At 39.4% G+C, this 18,620-nt stretch overlaps 1 protein-coding gene across 3 annotated transcripts in view; it reads left to right on the top strand.

Annotated features, from left to right (window-relative positions):
• The first annotated feature begins 17,576 nt into the window (after positions 1-17,576).
• The window catches only part of tcf7l1b (transcription factor 7 like 1b), a 32,312-nt gene continuing 31,268 nt past the window's right edge, over positions 17,577-18,620 (top strand). For all 3 annotated transcript variants that reach the window (XM_074638358.1, XM_074638357.1, XM_074638359.1), the window contains exon 1: positions 17,577-18,551. In XM_074638358.1, the coding sequence (XP_074494459.1) occupies positions 18,366-18,551 (186 nt within the window). In that variant the 5' untranslated portion in view covers positions 17,577-18,365. The remainder of the gene's footprint in view (positions 18,552-18,620) is intronic.

The raw sequence follows: 18,620 nt of genomic DNA, 5'->3' as shown, positions 1-18,620 counted from the left end.
CAAACAGATTTTGGGAAATATCGCGAGACTTTTCTTACAAATCGTCATTTGACGATTATGGCTAACCTCCATGGTTGTAGTTCCAATATATATATATATGTGTATGTATATGTATATGTGTATATATATATATGTATTTATATATATATATATATAAGCTATATATAAGCTATATATATATATATGTATATATATATATATACATATATATATATATTTCCAAAAGCTTTTAAGATCAATTATTTGAAAAATATGAATGCTGTCAAGTTCAGTCCAAATGCAATTTGAATAAAATGACCTCCTATTATAGTATAGGTGGTATTCATATGATTCAAATTGAAATGTTTCTCTGTATTTATGTTGAAATATATATATACATATATATATACATATATAAATATATATATGTATATATATATATTATATATATAAATAATAGTATAGGTTGTATTCATATGATTCAAATTGAAATGTTTCTCTGTATTTAGGTTGAAATATATATATAAATATATATAAAGTATATATATATATATATATGTATATATATATATATATACATATATATACATATATATGTATATGTATATATATATACATATATATACATGTATATATATGTATATATATATACATATATTTCCAAAAGCTTTTAAGATCAATTATTTGAAAAATATGAATGCTGTCAAGTTCAGTCCAAATGCAATTTGAATAAAATGACCTTCTATTATAGTATAGGTGGTATTCATATGATTCAAATTGAAATGATTCTCTATATTTAGGTTGAAATATATATATATATATTTTTTACTATTTACTACTTCTATTTTTTACTATTTTGACAGGGGGTCCACTTCACAAAATCAAAGTTATATAATTTAGAATTAGAATGATTTATACAAAACAACTGCATGTGGCCTCCTACGTTTAGATCAAAATTACATTTTAATAAACATATGCTTACTAGGCAAGGCAAGGCAGCTTTATTTGTATAGCACATTTCAGCAACAGGGCAATTGAAAGTGCTTTACATAAACATTCAAGAACATTGCGACAAAGTGAAAAAGAACATTAAGACATAATTAAAACAGTTATAAAAATATTAAAGATTATGAAAAATAAAAACAAGCTAAAAATAAAAGCTAGGATAGAAGCTAAAATAGAATATAACACACAAGAGTAAAAGTTATAGTGCAGTATAAGATCATTATTTGATTTAATAAACTGAACGCTGCTTCTGCATGTTTAGTTGTGACTCTGGGGACACCAAGCAGACCTGATCCAGATGACCTGAGAGGTCTGGATGGTTCATAACACAGCAGAAGATCAGAAATGCTTTGTAAACCAGCAGGACCATTTACCATACAACCATTTGTACTCTAACATGCCATTGGAACTATTTTATTCTAAAACTTTTCAACCTAAACACAGAGATACATTTCAATTTGAATCATATGAATACCACCTATACTATAATAGAAGGTCATTTTATTTAAATTGCATTTGGACTGAACTTGACAGCATTCGTATTTTTCAAATAATTGATCTTAAAAGCTTTTGGAAAATGAACAGTATAGCAAGAGTGGCATAGCCCTAATAAATCTTGTTTATTGTTTGTTTATTTATTTTGCACATTTTAAGACTACACAACACAACAAAAGAAATAAGTGAATAATATACAGTGCAGGAAGAGGCAAAAATCCAACTGGGCTTATCTGAAGCCTCCACCTAGAGAAAAGATGAATATAAAGAAATAATATGACTATATAATAGTGATAACAAACAATTAGAACAAGATATAAATAATAACAACAGTAACAATACATGAAATATATCAAAACAATACAGTAAATATATCAAATACAATCCAGACATTTAATCTGACCAGTCTAAAGCTGACTTTCAATAAGTGCTTCAACTTAAAAGTAATGAACTTATTCCTGTGTGTCACAACCACATCAGAGTTTCCATTGGCTTAAAGTTGTTCTATTGGTGCAAATGGTCTCCATCACGTTTTGTCCGTGGAAAAAAGAAATCATCAATGTAATCACCCTCCTAATCGTCAAGTTCACAGCACTAATACCATATAGGAATTCACTGTTGTAACAACAGGGTAATAGATGGCCTCAAATTTATACAGACTATGACTTCAACACAATAACTGAGGCCAGGTGTCCACAAGATGTCACTATTTGAAAAGAGCAAAAACACACACAGGAAAGACCAGAATGGATTATGTACAGCTTTGACAGGAAAACTTTTTTTTTGTTGCAAGATCTACAATGTTATTTATCAAATTAAATGCTGCATGCTCAGAACGAATTCATTTCAGTTAGAGTTTACTTTTAATTAATTTGCTGAAGCGCAAAAGTGCGTAACAATGGAGCAGCAGAGTACAATGAAGCCAAACACGTGTATTATTTATGCATACACAAGAATAAAGAAAAAGACTATAGAATTGTTCATTCAATACCCAATCATTGTAAAGGCATATTCATCTGAGTCAGCTGCGTGCTCCGGTTTCTGCACAGCCTTGTCTTGCAAAGCCTCATGAGCTTCCCTTTATATGTCTTAAACAAGAGTGAAAAAAGAGCTCTCATTATTTTAGTGAGTATGCATGAATGGGTCGCAGTGTTCATTCTTCTTAAATGGCTGATTCAGTGTCAGGTTGAGGATCCTATCGTCAATGTGACACTGAGAGGGACCATTTTCCTTTGGAAAGCTGAAGATTCCTTCAGATAATATCTTATTGTTTGCTCATCTCTGTGCTCTCAATGACCTGCCTGTCCTCAGGGCCTGCCTGTAATCAGATTCAGCCAGCAGCAGCAGAGGTAGCAAGTTTGGGTCTTGTGCAGCAGGGGCCTTGTGTTCTGAGTTTGTCTACTTGGAGAGGCCATTTATCAGCATGAGGTTTTCAGACACAGTCAAGCCCACACTTTGTTGGCTTGAAGCCTCGGTTCACAAAAGCCTCCCACAGTTACTGTAGCTTCCTCTGAAATCTCAAATCACATTGGTTTTCTTGCTACTGTGTGCTTTAAACCTATAGGGTTTGCAGTTGAGAATGAGCCCTTCGGTTACGGGGTGATGCTACCATGTAAACGTTCAAAGCAATAAGAAATGTTGTGGTTTCTATAAGGTAACATATCACTGACCTGTACGGGGAATTTCCCACCTATAAGCAGAAGTTGAGTTTTTAGTTACAGGACCGGTGCCCCAAGTTCCAAATTGATGTATGAGGCCAAGGTGTGAGTGTGTCAGAACTGGGATGATATGGGTGGGGGTAGGAGTTTAGTTGACCTGTCTCATGAGGAATATAGCCTATAGTGCTGTTATTTGAAACCATGGACTGAACAGACTACAGTGATCTGTCTTTTTTTGGTCACATGAATCATCATTAGCAGAAGTTCCATTGTATGACAGAAAGCATTTCCACTTATTGCAGCAATTATGCTGCGTCTGAGCTTAAGTATATTCGTCTCGATGGGACACTTTCCCATGGTCACCATTGCCATGACAAAGCGCATGTGCTCGCTGTCATTTTCTAAATTAACTTAAATGGATCTTGCTAATGTCTGAATTATCCAATAAAAGCACAGCCAATTAATGGCAAGCACAAGCCTGGCTCTCAGTCCCCCAGAGGTGTTCTACCTTCGGTCAGTGTATTAGCTTTCTGAGGACTCTCTTATGGAACAAAGATCCATTGTTCCCACATACTAAGAGATATTTGTTCACTCCTTGTATCAATGGTCTTGATTTGATTATACACTCGGGCAATATGTGCAAGCGGTGCTCATGTTTGCAGTGAAGTCAGCACTCTGCACAATCAAATAATTCTTGAGCCAAGCAACTGGGAAAAAAGGGTCATTATGTATGGAGCAATCAGTGTTTCATGGCTCATTTCCTTAGCTGTGATTTGATTTTGCTTGTCAGTGTTACGGTGGCCTTTGACCTAGAAAATCTCTGAATTCAGGATCAGTGAGTTTTACGTCTCGGATCAATAACGAGAAGTCCATTATTAAGAGAAATATGTAGCTTCCCTTCGTCGTCTTCTTCTTGTATTTGGGATATTAAAACAAGCTGGTACACGACTGCATGTTTTGTTATTTTTGGCTTGCAGTGTTTAAATGATGCAATCATATAAACATTTACGGCTTCAAGGATGTGCTTATTAAATGGCATTATATGCTTTAACTGTGGCAGTGGAGTACTCTGCAGGTTTTATTGGTCTAATTGCATAGCTGGTTACGGGATGTCTCATTTACAAGCATAGGTCCCAGCACAGAGACCAAACCTGTTAAAAGTGACAGGCTGAGTGATGACTTGTTTGCTGAATAACAGTTTTTGGACTCATTTTCAACATACAAAAACTCATTTTGAAGAATGGTCCCTTTCAAAAGCATCTTAATCTTATTAGGTAGTTTAAACTAATATTTCCAAAACGTTTTTTTCCCACTTTTTTTAAATATGCAAACCATCGCCACCTTATTAACAATAAGCCTCGTCTATACATCGTGACAAGCGTGAATTGTCATTTCCGCATCACCTCATATTATCTTAAATAGGTAGACCAACCATTTTGAAGAGACACATTTGATAAATCACAACTTTGTTTTATGCATGTGGTTATTGAAAACATATGCACGTTAAATACTTTATTTATACCAAATAGATGCATTTAGGCAGCGTTAACAAGCTCTCTTTTTTTCTGTCATCAGTAAAACAAACAGAATGTACACTAGCCTTTCATTTTAGATTTAATGTTATAAGTAGGCTACAATTATCAGAACAATATAATCATTCAGGCTCCCTTGTGTGGCTTAAAGGTGTACTGCAGATATAAATGTTAAATAAAAGACGATGGAAGAAATTCTGCAATTTAATTTGGCGACCTTAATCAAATCTCCTGCGACCCACCTGTGGGTCCCGACCCAGTCTTTGGGAATGAAATATAGTTTAAACTACAGCAATGCATCACATTTAAAGTTTATCATATGTTCGAAGAATGAATTGAATGTGGAAGATTTTCCTGGAATGTACTAAAGTGAAAGAAAAACACCAAATGGAAAACCAGTGCTCCAAACTGCAAGTTGTGTCCAAACATACTTTACTTTCCACATTTGGATTAAAACAATATCACTAAATTAAACAGTGTTGTTATTACAACAGCCAGCATGAGTTATGGATCCATCATCTCCAAAATGATTTATGGGTTCTTTTTTTTAATTCTTCTCTGATTATCAGGATTTAATGTCTCTCCAGAGAGAGCAGAAAGAATGAGATCAGACCCAGTCCCCCTTTGCCTATCACCTCTGATCCACCCTTATCAGATGTGCATCATGTGGAGCGCAGGCACAAACCACACATATAGTCATAAAGAACCAGTAATCCTTCGGGGTTAAGCACTTAAAGAGCAATCCCCGGAGTCCTCTGTGTCTCTGTGTTGCGCCACAGCTCTGGCACGGTGATTGACAGCTCTGGAAACTGTTTTACTGTGCTGCTCTTGCGATGAGTGGTCTCCAGAGCCTAGGTAATAACTAGTCTGGAGTGTTGACTAATACGTTTAGCGGTGGCTCTCCGTAATTAAATGTGTTCCAGCTGTTTTAGTTCTGATGGTAAATTCAGGTTTTCCCAGTTTGCCGTGCTTCCTTGAGAGACAAAGGAGGGATTTCCTCTGAAACAGACAGGCAGTGGCAGCACCAACAAATGGCTTGGTACTGTTATCAAATAGAAAGTCTGACTAAATATACACTTATCATGTGCAGCCGACAGCCAGTGCAGAAATAAAGAGTTGAAACAATGTCCTGGGACAAAGAGGGTAGATTCATATTAAAAACATAATAAAAGAAGTGAAACGTATCGTTTTAGTCACAGCATGTGGTAATATTTTGTGACTTTGGTCAAAGGCAAATATGCTTGTTATCTTTGTCTTGTTACAGCCACGCACACACACTCATGCACCCTGTCTTTAGGAGATTTGAATATAACTGTTGCTACGTGTGTCCGAGTTATTAAAGCAGCCACCTGTCGTTGGACAGGATTTTACCGTGTAGAGGTGTGTGTGGTTAGTGTCTGTGATTGTGTGTGAACGTAAGTGACTGGGACATCGGGGGTGGGGAGGGGGGGCTGTCCATCCTGCTGCACAATAAACAGTTTGTTTCCCAGGAGCACCCCTCATGTTCCTGTTGTTGGCTCCATCGGCGCTCACTGGGAAACGTCCTGGCCTCTATTGTCCAGGAGGTCGCGGGGTCACAGGATGCTCCTAAAGGCCCAAAAGGGGAGGTAAGAGGTTGGATAGTGAGGCATGATAAAGAGCTACCCCCCCCCCACACTCCACACACGCACCCCTTAAAAAAAACATTAAAATTGTTTCTTTTTTTCCCCCTCTCTTGTCACACGTCTTTCATTCGAGATCCCAGTCATTATCAAGAGTCTCAGGAAATGAAATCAGGACAATGCTCCGACTGACTATATCATATTGAACATCCTGATTGCCTTTAGTACGTTCTTCATGTGTAGGGCTCTGTTCCTTGCATGCGTTCTTTACATATTTAGTCTTAATCCACAAGCTTTCCTATACAAAAAATGGGAAATTCAATCTAAGCAGCAAACAGAGGGTAAGGCATATCATTAAACGAAAAAAACAGCCAAGACAGGAGTGGTTGTATTGTACCGTTTTCACCACACAAATGTTATACTTTAACCACAGACAGAGCTTAAACACTGGCTGAGAGCATGGGGCAGATACATGCTTCTGATTGCAGTGACCTTTTAAACAGATTTGCACATAAATAGCCACATAAATGCTGTTTTTGCAGCCCGATTAAATATGTCGCCTCATAGCAGCAGACGTTTATGAAACAGACACACCATGCTGCCATAATGGAAACGCCTCTCTCGAGACGCACACAAACTGACAGCACACTCTGAGGTGTGTAACAGTTTGAGTTCTTGTGTGAAACAACATGAAGTTAAGTTTTAAGGCTTTTGAGCAATAGTCTCATTTTTTATTGCACTTGAACCCGAAGAGCTTCAGGGCCTGCAGCCTGTCCTGTGCCTCGGTGTGCCGGAGGAATGGGATGAGGAGACGTGCTATTCTCTGGACATTCACAGGGACACATTTATCTTTTTTATGGAGCTGACCTAACTGGAACTTTGAACAATATTCCAGATGCTTGTTGCATCGCATTTTATCAGCTTATCACAAATGGTTTGCTATCCACAGCACCTCGACAGCAACAAACAGGCTAGATCCTTCACGTTTCTGTCTGTCCCCAAAGTTTATTTTCATTTACTGCATCACATTTAATGTATTGCAATCAAATAACAGACAGCCTGACATATCTACTGATTCTCACATTCATAGGTCAAAATGACACATTATTTCCAAGATTAATCATTGCAGATTGATTTTTCTCATACTGTCTGTCTGAATATACCCGTATTCGCCTTCTGTCTGAAACACTCCATTTGAGCTCCTGTCTCTTTAAAACCCCCTCCAGAAAAAGCCCAGTCTGTTCTGATTGGCTAGCGAGAAAAATATGGTGCACCTTTGCAAAGGTAGTTCTCAAGCTGTGGGCGATATATTCTAACGAGCCTGCAAATAAAGGAGAGCCAAATCTGAATGACTTGTTGAATCACATGTTTTATGATTTATGCAGCCCACAAAAAACTGACTGGGTTGTCTTATTTCAGAGTTTGTGGGTTGGTAGGCACCCCAGATACCCAAATGTATGTGCACAAGCACTGAAACAGAGTTTTTCATGATATGTCCCCTTTTAAGCAAAGGAGTAACAATTATTCAAATGTTTTACTTTAGTAAAAGTAGCGACGATGGTAAATATTGTCCTGCACTCAAAATTTTACTTAAAGTAACAGTGTGTAGCATTTAAGGGGATCTATTGGCAGAAATGGAATATAATATTCATAACTATATTTTTCGTTAGTGTATAATCACCTGAAACTAACAATCGTTGTGTTTTCGTTAGCTTAGAATGAGCCCTTCATATCTACATAGGGAGCGTGTCCGCTTCACAGAATCCGCCATGTTGCTCTGACATGTTTCTACAGTAGCCCAGAACAGACAAACCAAACACTGGCTCTAGAGAGAGCCTTTTGTGTTTTTACGTTACCTGAAGGCCACCGTAATCCTCAGACACTCTTGTGAAACTGTGGTAACGTGAGCCTCAGAGTGCAAAACCATGGTACCGCCAGGTAAGGATGGCCTGTGAGCAAGGCGAACGGCGTTACTACGGATTTGCACTCAGCGGCTCACGTTACCGGAAAGGGAGGAGTGAGTGGAGGGATACTCAGTTGGTTGCAAACTGCAACCACACCACTAGATGTCGCTAAATCCTACACACTGTACCTTTAAAGCAGCTATAGATATTTTTATAATAACAAATGTATCAAATGATGCAACAATGTGAAAATGTATAAAATAGTAAAAAGTACTTGAAATTGTACTTAAGCACAGTACTTGAGTAAATGTATTTGTCACATTCTACCACTGTCTGATTGTGATTTGTCATTGTTCTTATCCTTGGTTTTGTACGTATGAAGACTTGTAGTTGTCTGATGTAAGATGAGAAGTTCATAAAGGTAACGTGAGAGACAATAGGTGCAGCACTTGGGCCATATTCGTTTTGCAACCACGGGCAATTATGAACATAATGCTCGTAGCTAGAGTTACATGTTATGAATCATCCTCGAGGCCTGACCCTCACCTCGTCTTGCCCCGTCATATCAGGTTAGGAGTTATACTGGAGCGGGGGGGGACGTGACAGCTGGAAATGGTTTGAGGCTCTCCGGATAGTTTGTTTTCAGACCGCGCTGCAGGGAATGGATGAGAGACACGTGTAGGTTAGCCTTTAGCTGTAGCGCTTATATGTGCCTCATGGTGATTCCACTGGATGATATCACTGTACAGATCAGCATATTTAGTCTGCTCTTAGTGTTCCCTGTAAGTATGCCAGGCTGATGTGAGCTGCCCAGGTATCCCAGTAATGTGTCAATATCTGACTTAATTAGTCTCCTCGCGCGCTTTGAGCACTTTGACCTATTGGGGATTCATTTCCTGGCCTGTTGTGTTTCTAACTCCACAACTGGGGTTCTGGCATAATTTGCGTTCTCACTTCCCAATCCTTCTCAGATGGCGGGGTGCTTTTCCTTTCTTTATGACCAAATAAATCTGACTGGTGCCAAAGAGAAAAAAAATGGGATTAAAATTCCCCTTTCGCTGTCTTGAGGAGCCCAGCTGCACTGCACTGTTTGTTTTCCACGGCGCGGTGCAGCTGCAGAGTGGAGCATTATAGAGAGGTGGGCCAAAGCAAAACAGAAACGACTTATTTTTGTTGGCGCGTATACCTTCCCATTCACTGAGTGATAATTGTGGAATTAGAAAGCAAGTACGACAGTCTAAGATAATCTTAATGTGGTCCAACATGCTTGCTGTTTACATGTAATATCTTCAAGGTGGTTTTCTTCACTCGGAGGATTTTCTTACAGTAGCTCTTGTTCTCAGAGCTAAATTCTCTGTTCTCACCACAGTCTATTTCAGAAGACACACTGTACTCGCAGCATTTACTGTATCATGTTGAAGCGCACAAGTGACAACACAAATAGGGACTGTCGCCAGAACGCAGACAATGATAATAGATGGTTTAAAGATGATGTATGCAGAGCAACATATACAGTGGTTTAAAAAAAATGCTACAGTTTATTACCAGACATACAGCAGTTATTTTAACAAGCACACATGAGCAGCTATAGGCATTCACACAAGAAGGATTGGGCTGCATGAGAACAGAGCGGAGGTGTTGATGCACTTTTCAGATAACACAGGAAGAAATGTGGTGCAGCAGGTAAGACATGTCTGGGAGTAATATTACCCGGGCTATGGCACAGTTCAGGTGATTCTCTGTAAATAATGTCTGAATGTAAATGAGCATGACTGCCCAGCAGGTTTATGAGAGCTCGCTGTCTCGGCTGAATCACTCAATACCCGCCCTAACCTTGGAGCAAAGAAGAGCAGGGAGCTGCGCTTTGCTTAATTATCTGACCCATCTCATGCCATTTCTCTTGGATTTTTTTTTTTTTTGCACAAACAGTCCTCTACAATCATGTCCATTTTCAGTTCTTGGAGTCCTGGCGTGTCTGATCAACATGACTCAGTTCCGTGAAAAGAGTACACCACCAGCAGCACATCAATTTACTAACAGCACATTTTGCAGTATTCAAAATACCAGGAAAATAGATTTACTACCTCACAGCTTAGAAACAAGAGCACATGTTATCCCAAATTAACCCTTCGAAATTATTTAATCTGACTGATATTTGAAATCAACACAGATATAAACAACTATTTTTGTTGGACATGGCAGATCTCACTCTCCTCATTACTCCAAAAAGACTTACAAAAGTGAAATACAGCACATACATGCTTTCTTTTTCTCCACAGCAACCCCGCCTCCTGTGATTGTGCACACACTACCAGCTGTAGACATTCAACTGTGAGGCAACCTCTAGCACAGGATTGTGCAGAAATTCTATGGGAGAAAGATTTACACACTACCAACACATAAAGCTGATGGTTTCCAGACCCTGTGCATTATTCGGACTGTGTGCAGGACATGGTTGTTCTAGACGTAGAGCGGGTAGCCCTAAAAAGACTAATAATAAGTAATCCATGTGAAAAACAAAAGCCCTCATGGACTGGGAGTAACTTTATCTTCTCCCGTGCATAAACGCAGACAAAAACCAGCAAGGACGCTAAAAATATGCAGAAGACTTGTGGTGCAGTTTCCCAAGGCCAGAGAAAGGAAATAGACTGACAGTTTCTCCCTGACCTCTTTACTACCCCCCTGTAACCTCCCTAACAACCCCCACGGGGGATCCTGTCTCTATGTGTAAAACAGACAGTCAAAAAGCATCCTGGAAACTCTAGAGCCACGAAAAACAAGGGGGACATGAGGAAGTCCAATAAGCTTGTATGTAGAGGGCTCAGTCGGGAGATAATCTCGAGGCCACACAGACCAGGCGCCAAGCCTATAGAGCCTAAAAGCTCTGTGGCGCAGCGGAGCAGCGTGGTCATTGTTGTCTTTGGAAAGTAAAGCAGCTTCAGCGAGGCCAGTGGCGTGAAAGCCACCTCTCTTCTTGAGTGTCTGCTCCAGACCCTGTTGTTGACATACAGGGCAGGTGCAGCTGCACCAAGTAGAACCCCCTCAACACACACACACATTGAGCTTGGATGTCACAAGACAGGGTTATACGGACAAAGACAAATCTACCATTTTCTTTAATATCTCTGCAACAATCAGCGAGGCACTGCTGAGTTAACACAGGGCCCACAGAGATGAAAACAATGGCTGGATTCTTCTGGCCTGAAGATGGCTATGGGAAATGGCAGGGATGCCAGGGCTGATAAGTGACCGAGGGGCTCTCGAGTTACTTCCAGCTGTCTGCAGCCGTGCATGCCTACGCGGAACGTATATGGTTCACGCATAATGCAAACCATTTCGTTTGCGTAATGCTCAGGAAAAAAAAAAAATCTGGCGGACATATTAAATAAAGTCAACAGCCTCTCACTTGGGCAGGGTTTTACATCACAGGAAAGAATCTCCAATCCTCCCCGAGGAGCGCTGCAATGCGTCCTCAGCTGAGAAAACACAGACAGTTGAAGACTGTGACCATGCGAGCGATAATGTTAACTGGATCAATAAAAACCAGGCGATAGCGGAAAGCCTGGACGCAGCATGTGGATAGACTCAGACTATTATGGTAGCCACATAGCTGTGCATATAAACAGTGTCCATGAGGACCTGTTGGCATTGTTGGCTACTCTAGTTTTCTTTCCCCTTAAACCATAAAAGGCAGATTTCCATATAGACACAGCAAAATAAAGAGTATATTTGTCCTCTTGTATTTAAAATGATGGGAAATTACATTCAATATATAAAATAAAGCCTGTGAAAGATTAATAGTACTTTAATATGGGCTGTATATTGGTGAGTAACACTGAGAAACTAGCGCCACAACACATTAGCATCACCTCAATACCAGTGAGGGCCTCTTCCTGTCCATTTGGAAAATATAAGTACATTTTCAAGCTGCTGCACACTCCAAAAGGAGAGTGCTTTTGGCAGGCTTTGAAGTTCTCAGAAATAATGCTCCTTAAAAGCATCCTCTCCGCAATACAGAAAAACATGAACATGTATTTCAGTCAAGAGGCGCGAGCGAGCACTTCTTAGAAACCATGTAAATCTGCGCTGGAGGACTCGGACATGATGTTTGATGTCTTTTAAGTCTCATCATGTTGCTCCCTTTTCACGAGCGGCATTGATTAGCTATTGCTAAGGCGATAATATTCATTCATTCACTCATTCATTGTTTTTACTGGAATCTTTAAGCACTGGATATAAATGTATTAAAGAGGACCTATTGTGCTTTTGTGCTTTTGTGCAAAGTTACAAAGCCCAAAGTCCACGCCAAAGGGAGTTACTCTCCCCCACAGAAACTCTGCTCCTGAACTGCCTGAAATGCCTTGCTTGAAGTCCCGCCTTTTCTTCCGTAACATGGTGATGTCACCAAGTATACATTTGCATAATACCTGCCTAGCGGCTAGTTTGGCACACCCTCAAACAAAGCTATTTGGAAAGGAGCTGGAGCGAAGTCTGAAGAGTTTGGTTCGGTTACCAATCCAGCTGACCAATCCGAGCAGACTGGGCTTTAAAGAGACAGGAGGTAAAACAGAGCGTTTCAGAGGGTGAAAAGAGTTGCTGCAGCACAGCCGGTATGAGAAAAGTAAAGTTTTTTTTGAACATTAAAGCATGTAAACATGTTCTAGTAGAAACCCAAAATACAAGTATGCACCTGAAAATGAGCATAATAGGTCCTCTTTAATTTCAGTCCATATCTCACTGAATTAAATGCCATCACAATTCTGGTTTGATCATATAGAAATAAACACAGTCAGCACCCATTTCATGAGCCGTCTCTGAATGTAATTTCTGCAAACGAACACTTTCTGGACCCCTTCTGGAAAAAATATGCAACAAAAAGCCAGAGAGAGGGAGAAAGGCGAGGAATAAAAAGTATGCGACAAAATCCTTTATTTTCTCTCCTCTGCACAGTTTAATGTTTCAGTTACACCCTCTAGGCAGTAAAAACTGTCATCTAATCATATCCTCGCGCAGTCTTAAATGCCATATACGCCCATACCAGCCTGGAAAGGAGAGTTTTCTGTGGATTAAAACGGATATGAGGTTATTTTTTTGCGAGATCCATGATTGCACAAGGCACTCCCATCCAGACTTAGTGTGATGACTGAGGAGGTGAGCTAATGTGGCACAGCGGCGATGTGAAAGAGTTGTGTAAATCCATCTGCAGTGGATCCTGCCCTTTGGTTGAGATGTTTAGCTTTTGGCCTTTTAAATCTGGTGATCCTTAGCAATGTCTGAAAGAAAGTTGGTGCACACTTTATCTTCATATAATGGGGTCATATGAGGGGAATTTCAGGATAGATCTCATGGATAATTCAACATCAGTGGCAGACAGATATTGAATGATTTGAAACCCATGAATCATGAGTAATTTCTTCAATAAAAACACTAGGAAACAATGTGTTTCACACACTATAAATGAAGCATCTTATACGAATAGCAGCAAAGACACGAGGCCATATCTATTATAGTTGCTCCAGATTTGTTTTGACCAATTTTTTCGCTCCATCACCCGTAATTCCCGCTGTACAAAAAAACAAATGGAGACATTGTGGAGGGGTCCTTGGATTAATGAAAGAACACGACTTGGGTACGCTTCAAAGACAATAAAGTGAGACCTAAATCTCCTGAAGTGAGATAGATGGAAGCAGCAGTAGCACATTGTGTGATCTGACATGTCCTTAACTAGTATTATTAGAGAGCTTGACAGGGCGGGTTTTGGCCCTGGCAAGACATGTTGGACACACTGCAGCAAGATCAGAGGGAAGACAAGGGGAAATGCTTTAACACCTCTGGAACGGTGAGGGCGAAAACGTGCCGAGGAGATGGGAATTACTGCTGAATTAAGCAACCGCTTTGATTGGAAACTGATTGACCGATGGTTGGCAAAACATGAAAGAATGACCTTGAATCCTCCAAAGCGAGTATGGATTGGCACACAGCATCTCTCCCCCTCTCCCCCCTCTTCCACTCTCACCGTCTCTCAAACACACACACACACACACAAACACGCACATAACACCACACAAACACACACACACACCGCTCGTGGAAACACATACATGGGTATCGACACACACGAGTGCTCCATCTCTCTTTAGTGAGGGGGAGGGGGGGATGAACACACTGTCACGTACGACAAGCCAGAGTTGAGAGAGCAACTTCAAAGTGAGGCAGATGCAGGGACAGCACCCACTGAATACATTTTCTGGCCACCAGTCGATCTGCCCCCAGGCTAAGATTGTGGCTGTTCGCATCTCTCCTGACCCCCTCATCATCAACTCCCAGTTAAAACCAATCCCACTCCAAAAAAAAAGGCAGGCGTAGAGAGAGAAGAGAGCAATGCATGGGTACATTTAAAGGAGATAAAATCCTCTCTCACGTGTCGCAGGTATGAAGAAATTAATTTTCAGCAAATTACTCAAAAGCGCAGCTGCTTTGGTGAATAAATCAGTATAAGTGAGGGGCTTTGTACCAACACAAAACACGTAAAACCCCCAAAACCCGGGACGTATCATTCAGTATATGTGTAATAATCATGTTTTCCAAGCAGAGCGAAAAGCAATTAATGTGCTTTATATTCACACCTGCAGCCATTTTGCAACAATAGGCATCCTTTTGTTTTTTGGCTTTCTCACTTTGGAATAAAACATTTCAGATACACTGGATTTGACATTTATCACACAAGTGTTATATCTCACTGTGCTGCTACAGCTTACTGCGAACAACAGTCTACTTACTGCATGCCAATGGTGCTTAATAGCACACTGCTGAAAGTTGTGCGTGTGCGAGAAGTGTCAGTAATTTAATAGATATTCCTGTTCGGCTACTGCTTATGCATGTCATTACTATTTTTCTGTGTTGACTTGTTTTAATATTTGATTTCTTTGTTAATCATTCATAAGGCTATGGTGCTATGAGCAATGCATGATTGTAATTATACACCTGCTGGGACACGCACAGTCCATTATATGTCTGACATGTGGTATGTTAAGAGAAAAAAAATCAGTCATTTCTGTATTTCTTGTGTAGAAGAAACTATATTGTGTCAAAAGGTTGTATCACTAATGCGGATGAACATGTTGTCAGAGCAGCATTTGGAGAATGCATTCTCTGCATACTGCGTATCCAGAAAAACAATGATATGTAGCCCTGAGGGCAAATATTCACCTGTGTGTGTGTGTGTGCATGCAAGTGCAAACATGTGTCTCTATGTGTAAATGATAAACCCCACTATCCATAACCACCATGCGATTCATAGACGATGCAGCATGCGACTACAGTATGTGTTGCTTTTAACTGAATACAAATACACACACTGACGCACATGCACGCACACGCGCTAACACCCAGGAGGAGTGTGGATCTAATGAGGCCCGTGGAGACACTGGCGAATTGTCAGTCAACCCTCAGCTTGCTGACACGCAGTCGACAACATCAATGACTTCTTTTCTCAAACGGGGGGGAAGCCTGTCGGATTGCATCAGAAGTAAAGAGAAGTCTGAGGTCCATTGGACTTGGACTGAGACAGGTGAAGAGAGGATGGGGTAAGAAAATGTTCTTTAAAAAAAGAGCTTCAGGGACACAAGAGCAGCTGCTAACTTCTGTGTTATACACCCAACTTTTGCAACTTGTCTTTTTCATGCATTTAAAAATACGACATCTCCAAGTCATGATTAAGATTTATGTGCAGGTTCCTCCACAGGAATGAAGAAAGAAAGAAAAAAGTTTTAACCACTTCCCTTCTTCCTTCTTCCAAGACTGCTTGCAAAACCGGGTCCCCAATCCTGTTCCTCAAAGCAACAATGGGGCCATGTCTTTCAGTTTAGAGAGAGAGAGAGAGAGAGAGAGAGAGAAAGTGGGCTTGTCCTGACATATAGGAGGCCTGGCTGTTCAGAGGCTTGTTGCCTCACCCTGTCATGCCTACAGTTGTGCCATAATGGGCCCATGCTTATCCCAGGTGTTATTGCGCTTGGTCTTTCCCAGCGTATTGTTTTAGGACACACAGACGTGCAATTTACATGATGGCAGTGTGTAATTATGACTTTCTCACTAAATCCTGGTCTGTCATTTTCACACAGATAGATGGAGGCAGTGTGGTCTCAATAACATAACAATAGGCACGCCACATGATAGACTGCTGCTTTAGTTGACCTAAACTAGTAGGGAAACACACAAGTTGTGTTTCATCCAGGGCTGAAACTACTAATTATTTTCATTGTCAATTAAACTGTAGATTATTTTATCGATTTAATCGGTTAGTCGTTTGGTCTATGAAATGTCGATCAGTGTTTCCCAAAGCTCAAGAAGACGTCCTCAAATGTCTTGTTCTGTCCACAACTCAAAGATATTCAGTTTATTGTAATAGAGGAGTAAAGAAACCAGAAAGTATTCACATGTAAGAAGCTGGAATTAGAGAATTTTGTAAGTTTTTCTTAAAAAACTAACCAATAGATATAAATACATAATAGTTCAACAACTAATCGATTAATTGATAGAATCGTTGCAGCTCTAGTTTCATCTCAAGGATACAGGCCGATTTCTCCTAATTATTTTGTATATATTCGGCATTATTATTATTATTATTATTATCACCATCATTATTATTGTTGTTATTATTATCATTATTATTATTATTATTATTATTATATCATTCATATTTTAGTTATGTATTTTATTAATATTATTATTATTATTATTATCATCATCATCATCAATACTACTACTACTACTACTACTAATAATAATAATAATAATAAAATACACAACTAAAATATGAATGATGATAATCATAATCATAATAATAGAATAAAATAAAATAAAATAAAATAAAAATAAAATAATAATGACATTTATAATAATTAAATAATAATAATACATAAATAATATAATCCTCCTCATCATTATAATCATTATTAACATTATTATTGTTATTATTATTATTATTATTATTATTATTATTATATCATTAATATTTTAGTTATGTATTTTATTATTACTATTATTATCATCATCATCATCAATACTACTACTACTACTACTACTACTACTACTACTACTAATAATGATAAAATACATAACTAAAATAGGAATGATGATAATCAGAATGATAATAATAAATAAAAAAACAGATAGAATAAAATAAAATAAAACAATAATGATATTTACATAATAAAAATAAATAATAATAATCCTCCTCCTCCTCCTCATCATCATCATCATTATTTATAAATTAATTAATGACTATTATTATATGTCATTAATCTGTTTTGGTTACTGTATTCCACCATGTACAAACCTCCACTATTCTGTTGAAATGCCCTCATTTCACTGCATGAGCTGTGCTGTGCTGTCTGTGCTGTTGCTGTCTGTGCTCTGGTGGCTTGAGGGTGAAGAATAGCTGATTTCCATGGTGGTGAATGAAGTGTCGGTTTTCACTGCTAACTCCTCCTCCTACGGACGGACGGGCTGCGCTTTTTCTTCCACTTGAACAACCAACCAAAGTAGTTTTTCAGGGCGCATTCCCCGGCAGCAATGTGGAGGGAAAGGGCGACCACAGCCAGCTGAACAACCTTTTTACACACTTTACGCTTTTAATCCTCTTTTTTGTAAACTTTTATTATAGAAAACAAGCGAATCGTCGGTGGAAAAACAAGCGAGTGGAGAGAGAAGTGGAGAAAAACTGCAGTCTGTGTTTTTTTTCTCGAGCCATTGTTTTTTTTTCTCACACATGGATATTAGGAGATGAACTCGGACGTGTTTTTTTGTTGCTCTCCAGTAACAGTAACCCTTCCTCGGTCGGTAGTTGTATGCGGTCCCCGGGCTCAGTAGGAGGAGGAGAGACAGTCCCATTCCTCAGCAGCAGAGACACAACAAGGAGAGACACACAAGTTGTCCACAAGCTGCAGGAGGAGACCAAACTTTGCCAAGTTGCTGCGCATCCGGCCGCCGCTGCAGACGCCAAAATACGCAACTGTGTGTCGCAACTTTTAACTGTGGATTATTATCATGGACCACGGGAGCACGTTCAGAGGATGAAAAGGATCTTTTGAAACATTTTTGTAGTAGTTTAGTTTACCACGCTTGGACTACACACAGAGAAAAAAAGGTTATTGTTATTGCCTCTCCTCGATACTATCTAGTCTTGCAAAAATGCCTCAGTTGAACGGAGGCGGTGGGGACGATTTGGGAGCCAACGATGAGATGATCTCGTTTAAAGACGAAGGAGAGCAGGAGGAAAAGATATCCGAAAATGTGTCAGCGGAAAGGGATTTGGATGATGTGAAATCCTCCTTAGTGAACGAGTCGGAAAACAACAGCAGCTCGTCAGACTCAGAGGTAAGGATACTGCAAATATATGCACATATATAGTAGAATAATAGTGTTGAAAGTTTCAATAGTTCCTAT

Source organism: Sebastes fasciatus, chromosome 6, assembly GCF_043250625.1.
Source record: "Sebastes fasciatus isolate fSebFas1 chromosome 6, fSebFas1.pri, whole genome shotgun sequence".
NCBI classification, from domain to species: Eukaryota; Metazoa; Chordata; class Actinopteri; order Perciformes; family Sebastidae; genus Sebastes; species Sebastes fasciatus.
Note: the sequence above shows the minus strand (reverse complement) of the source record. Positions and strands in the feature narration are given on the sequence as shown.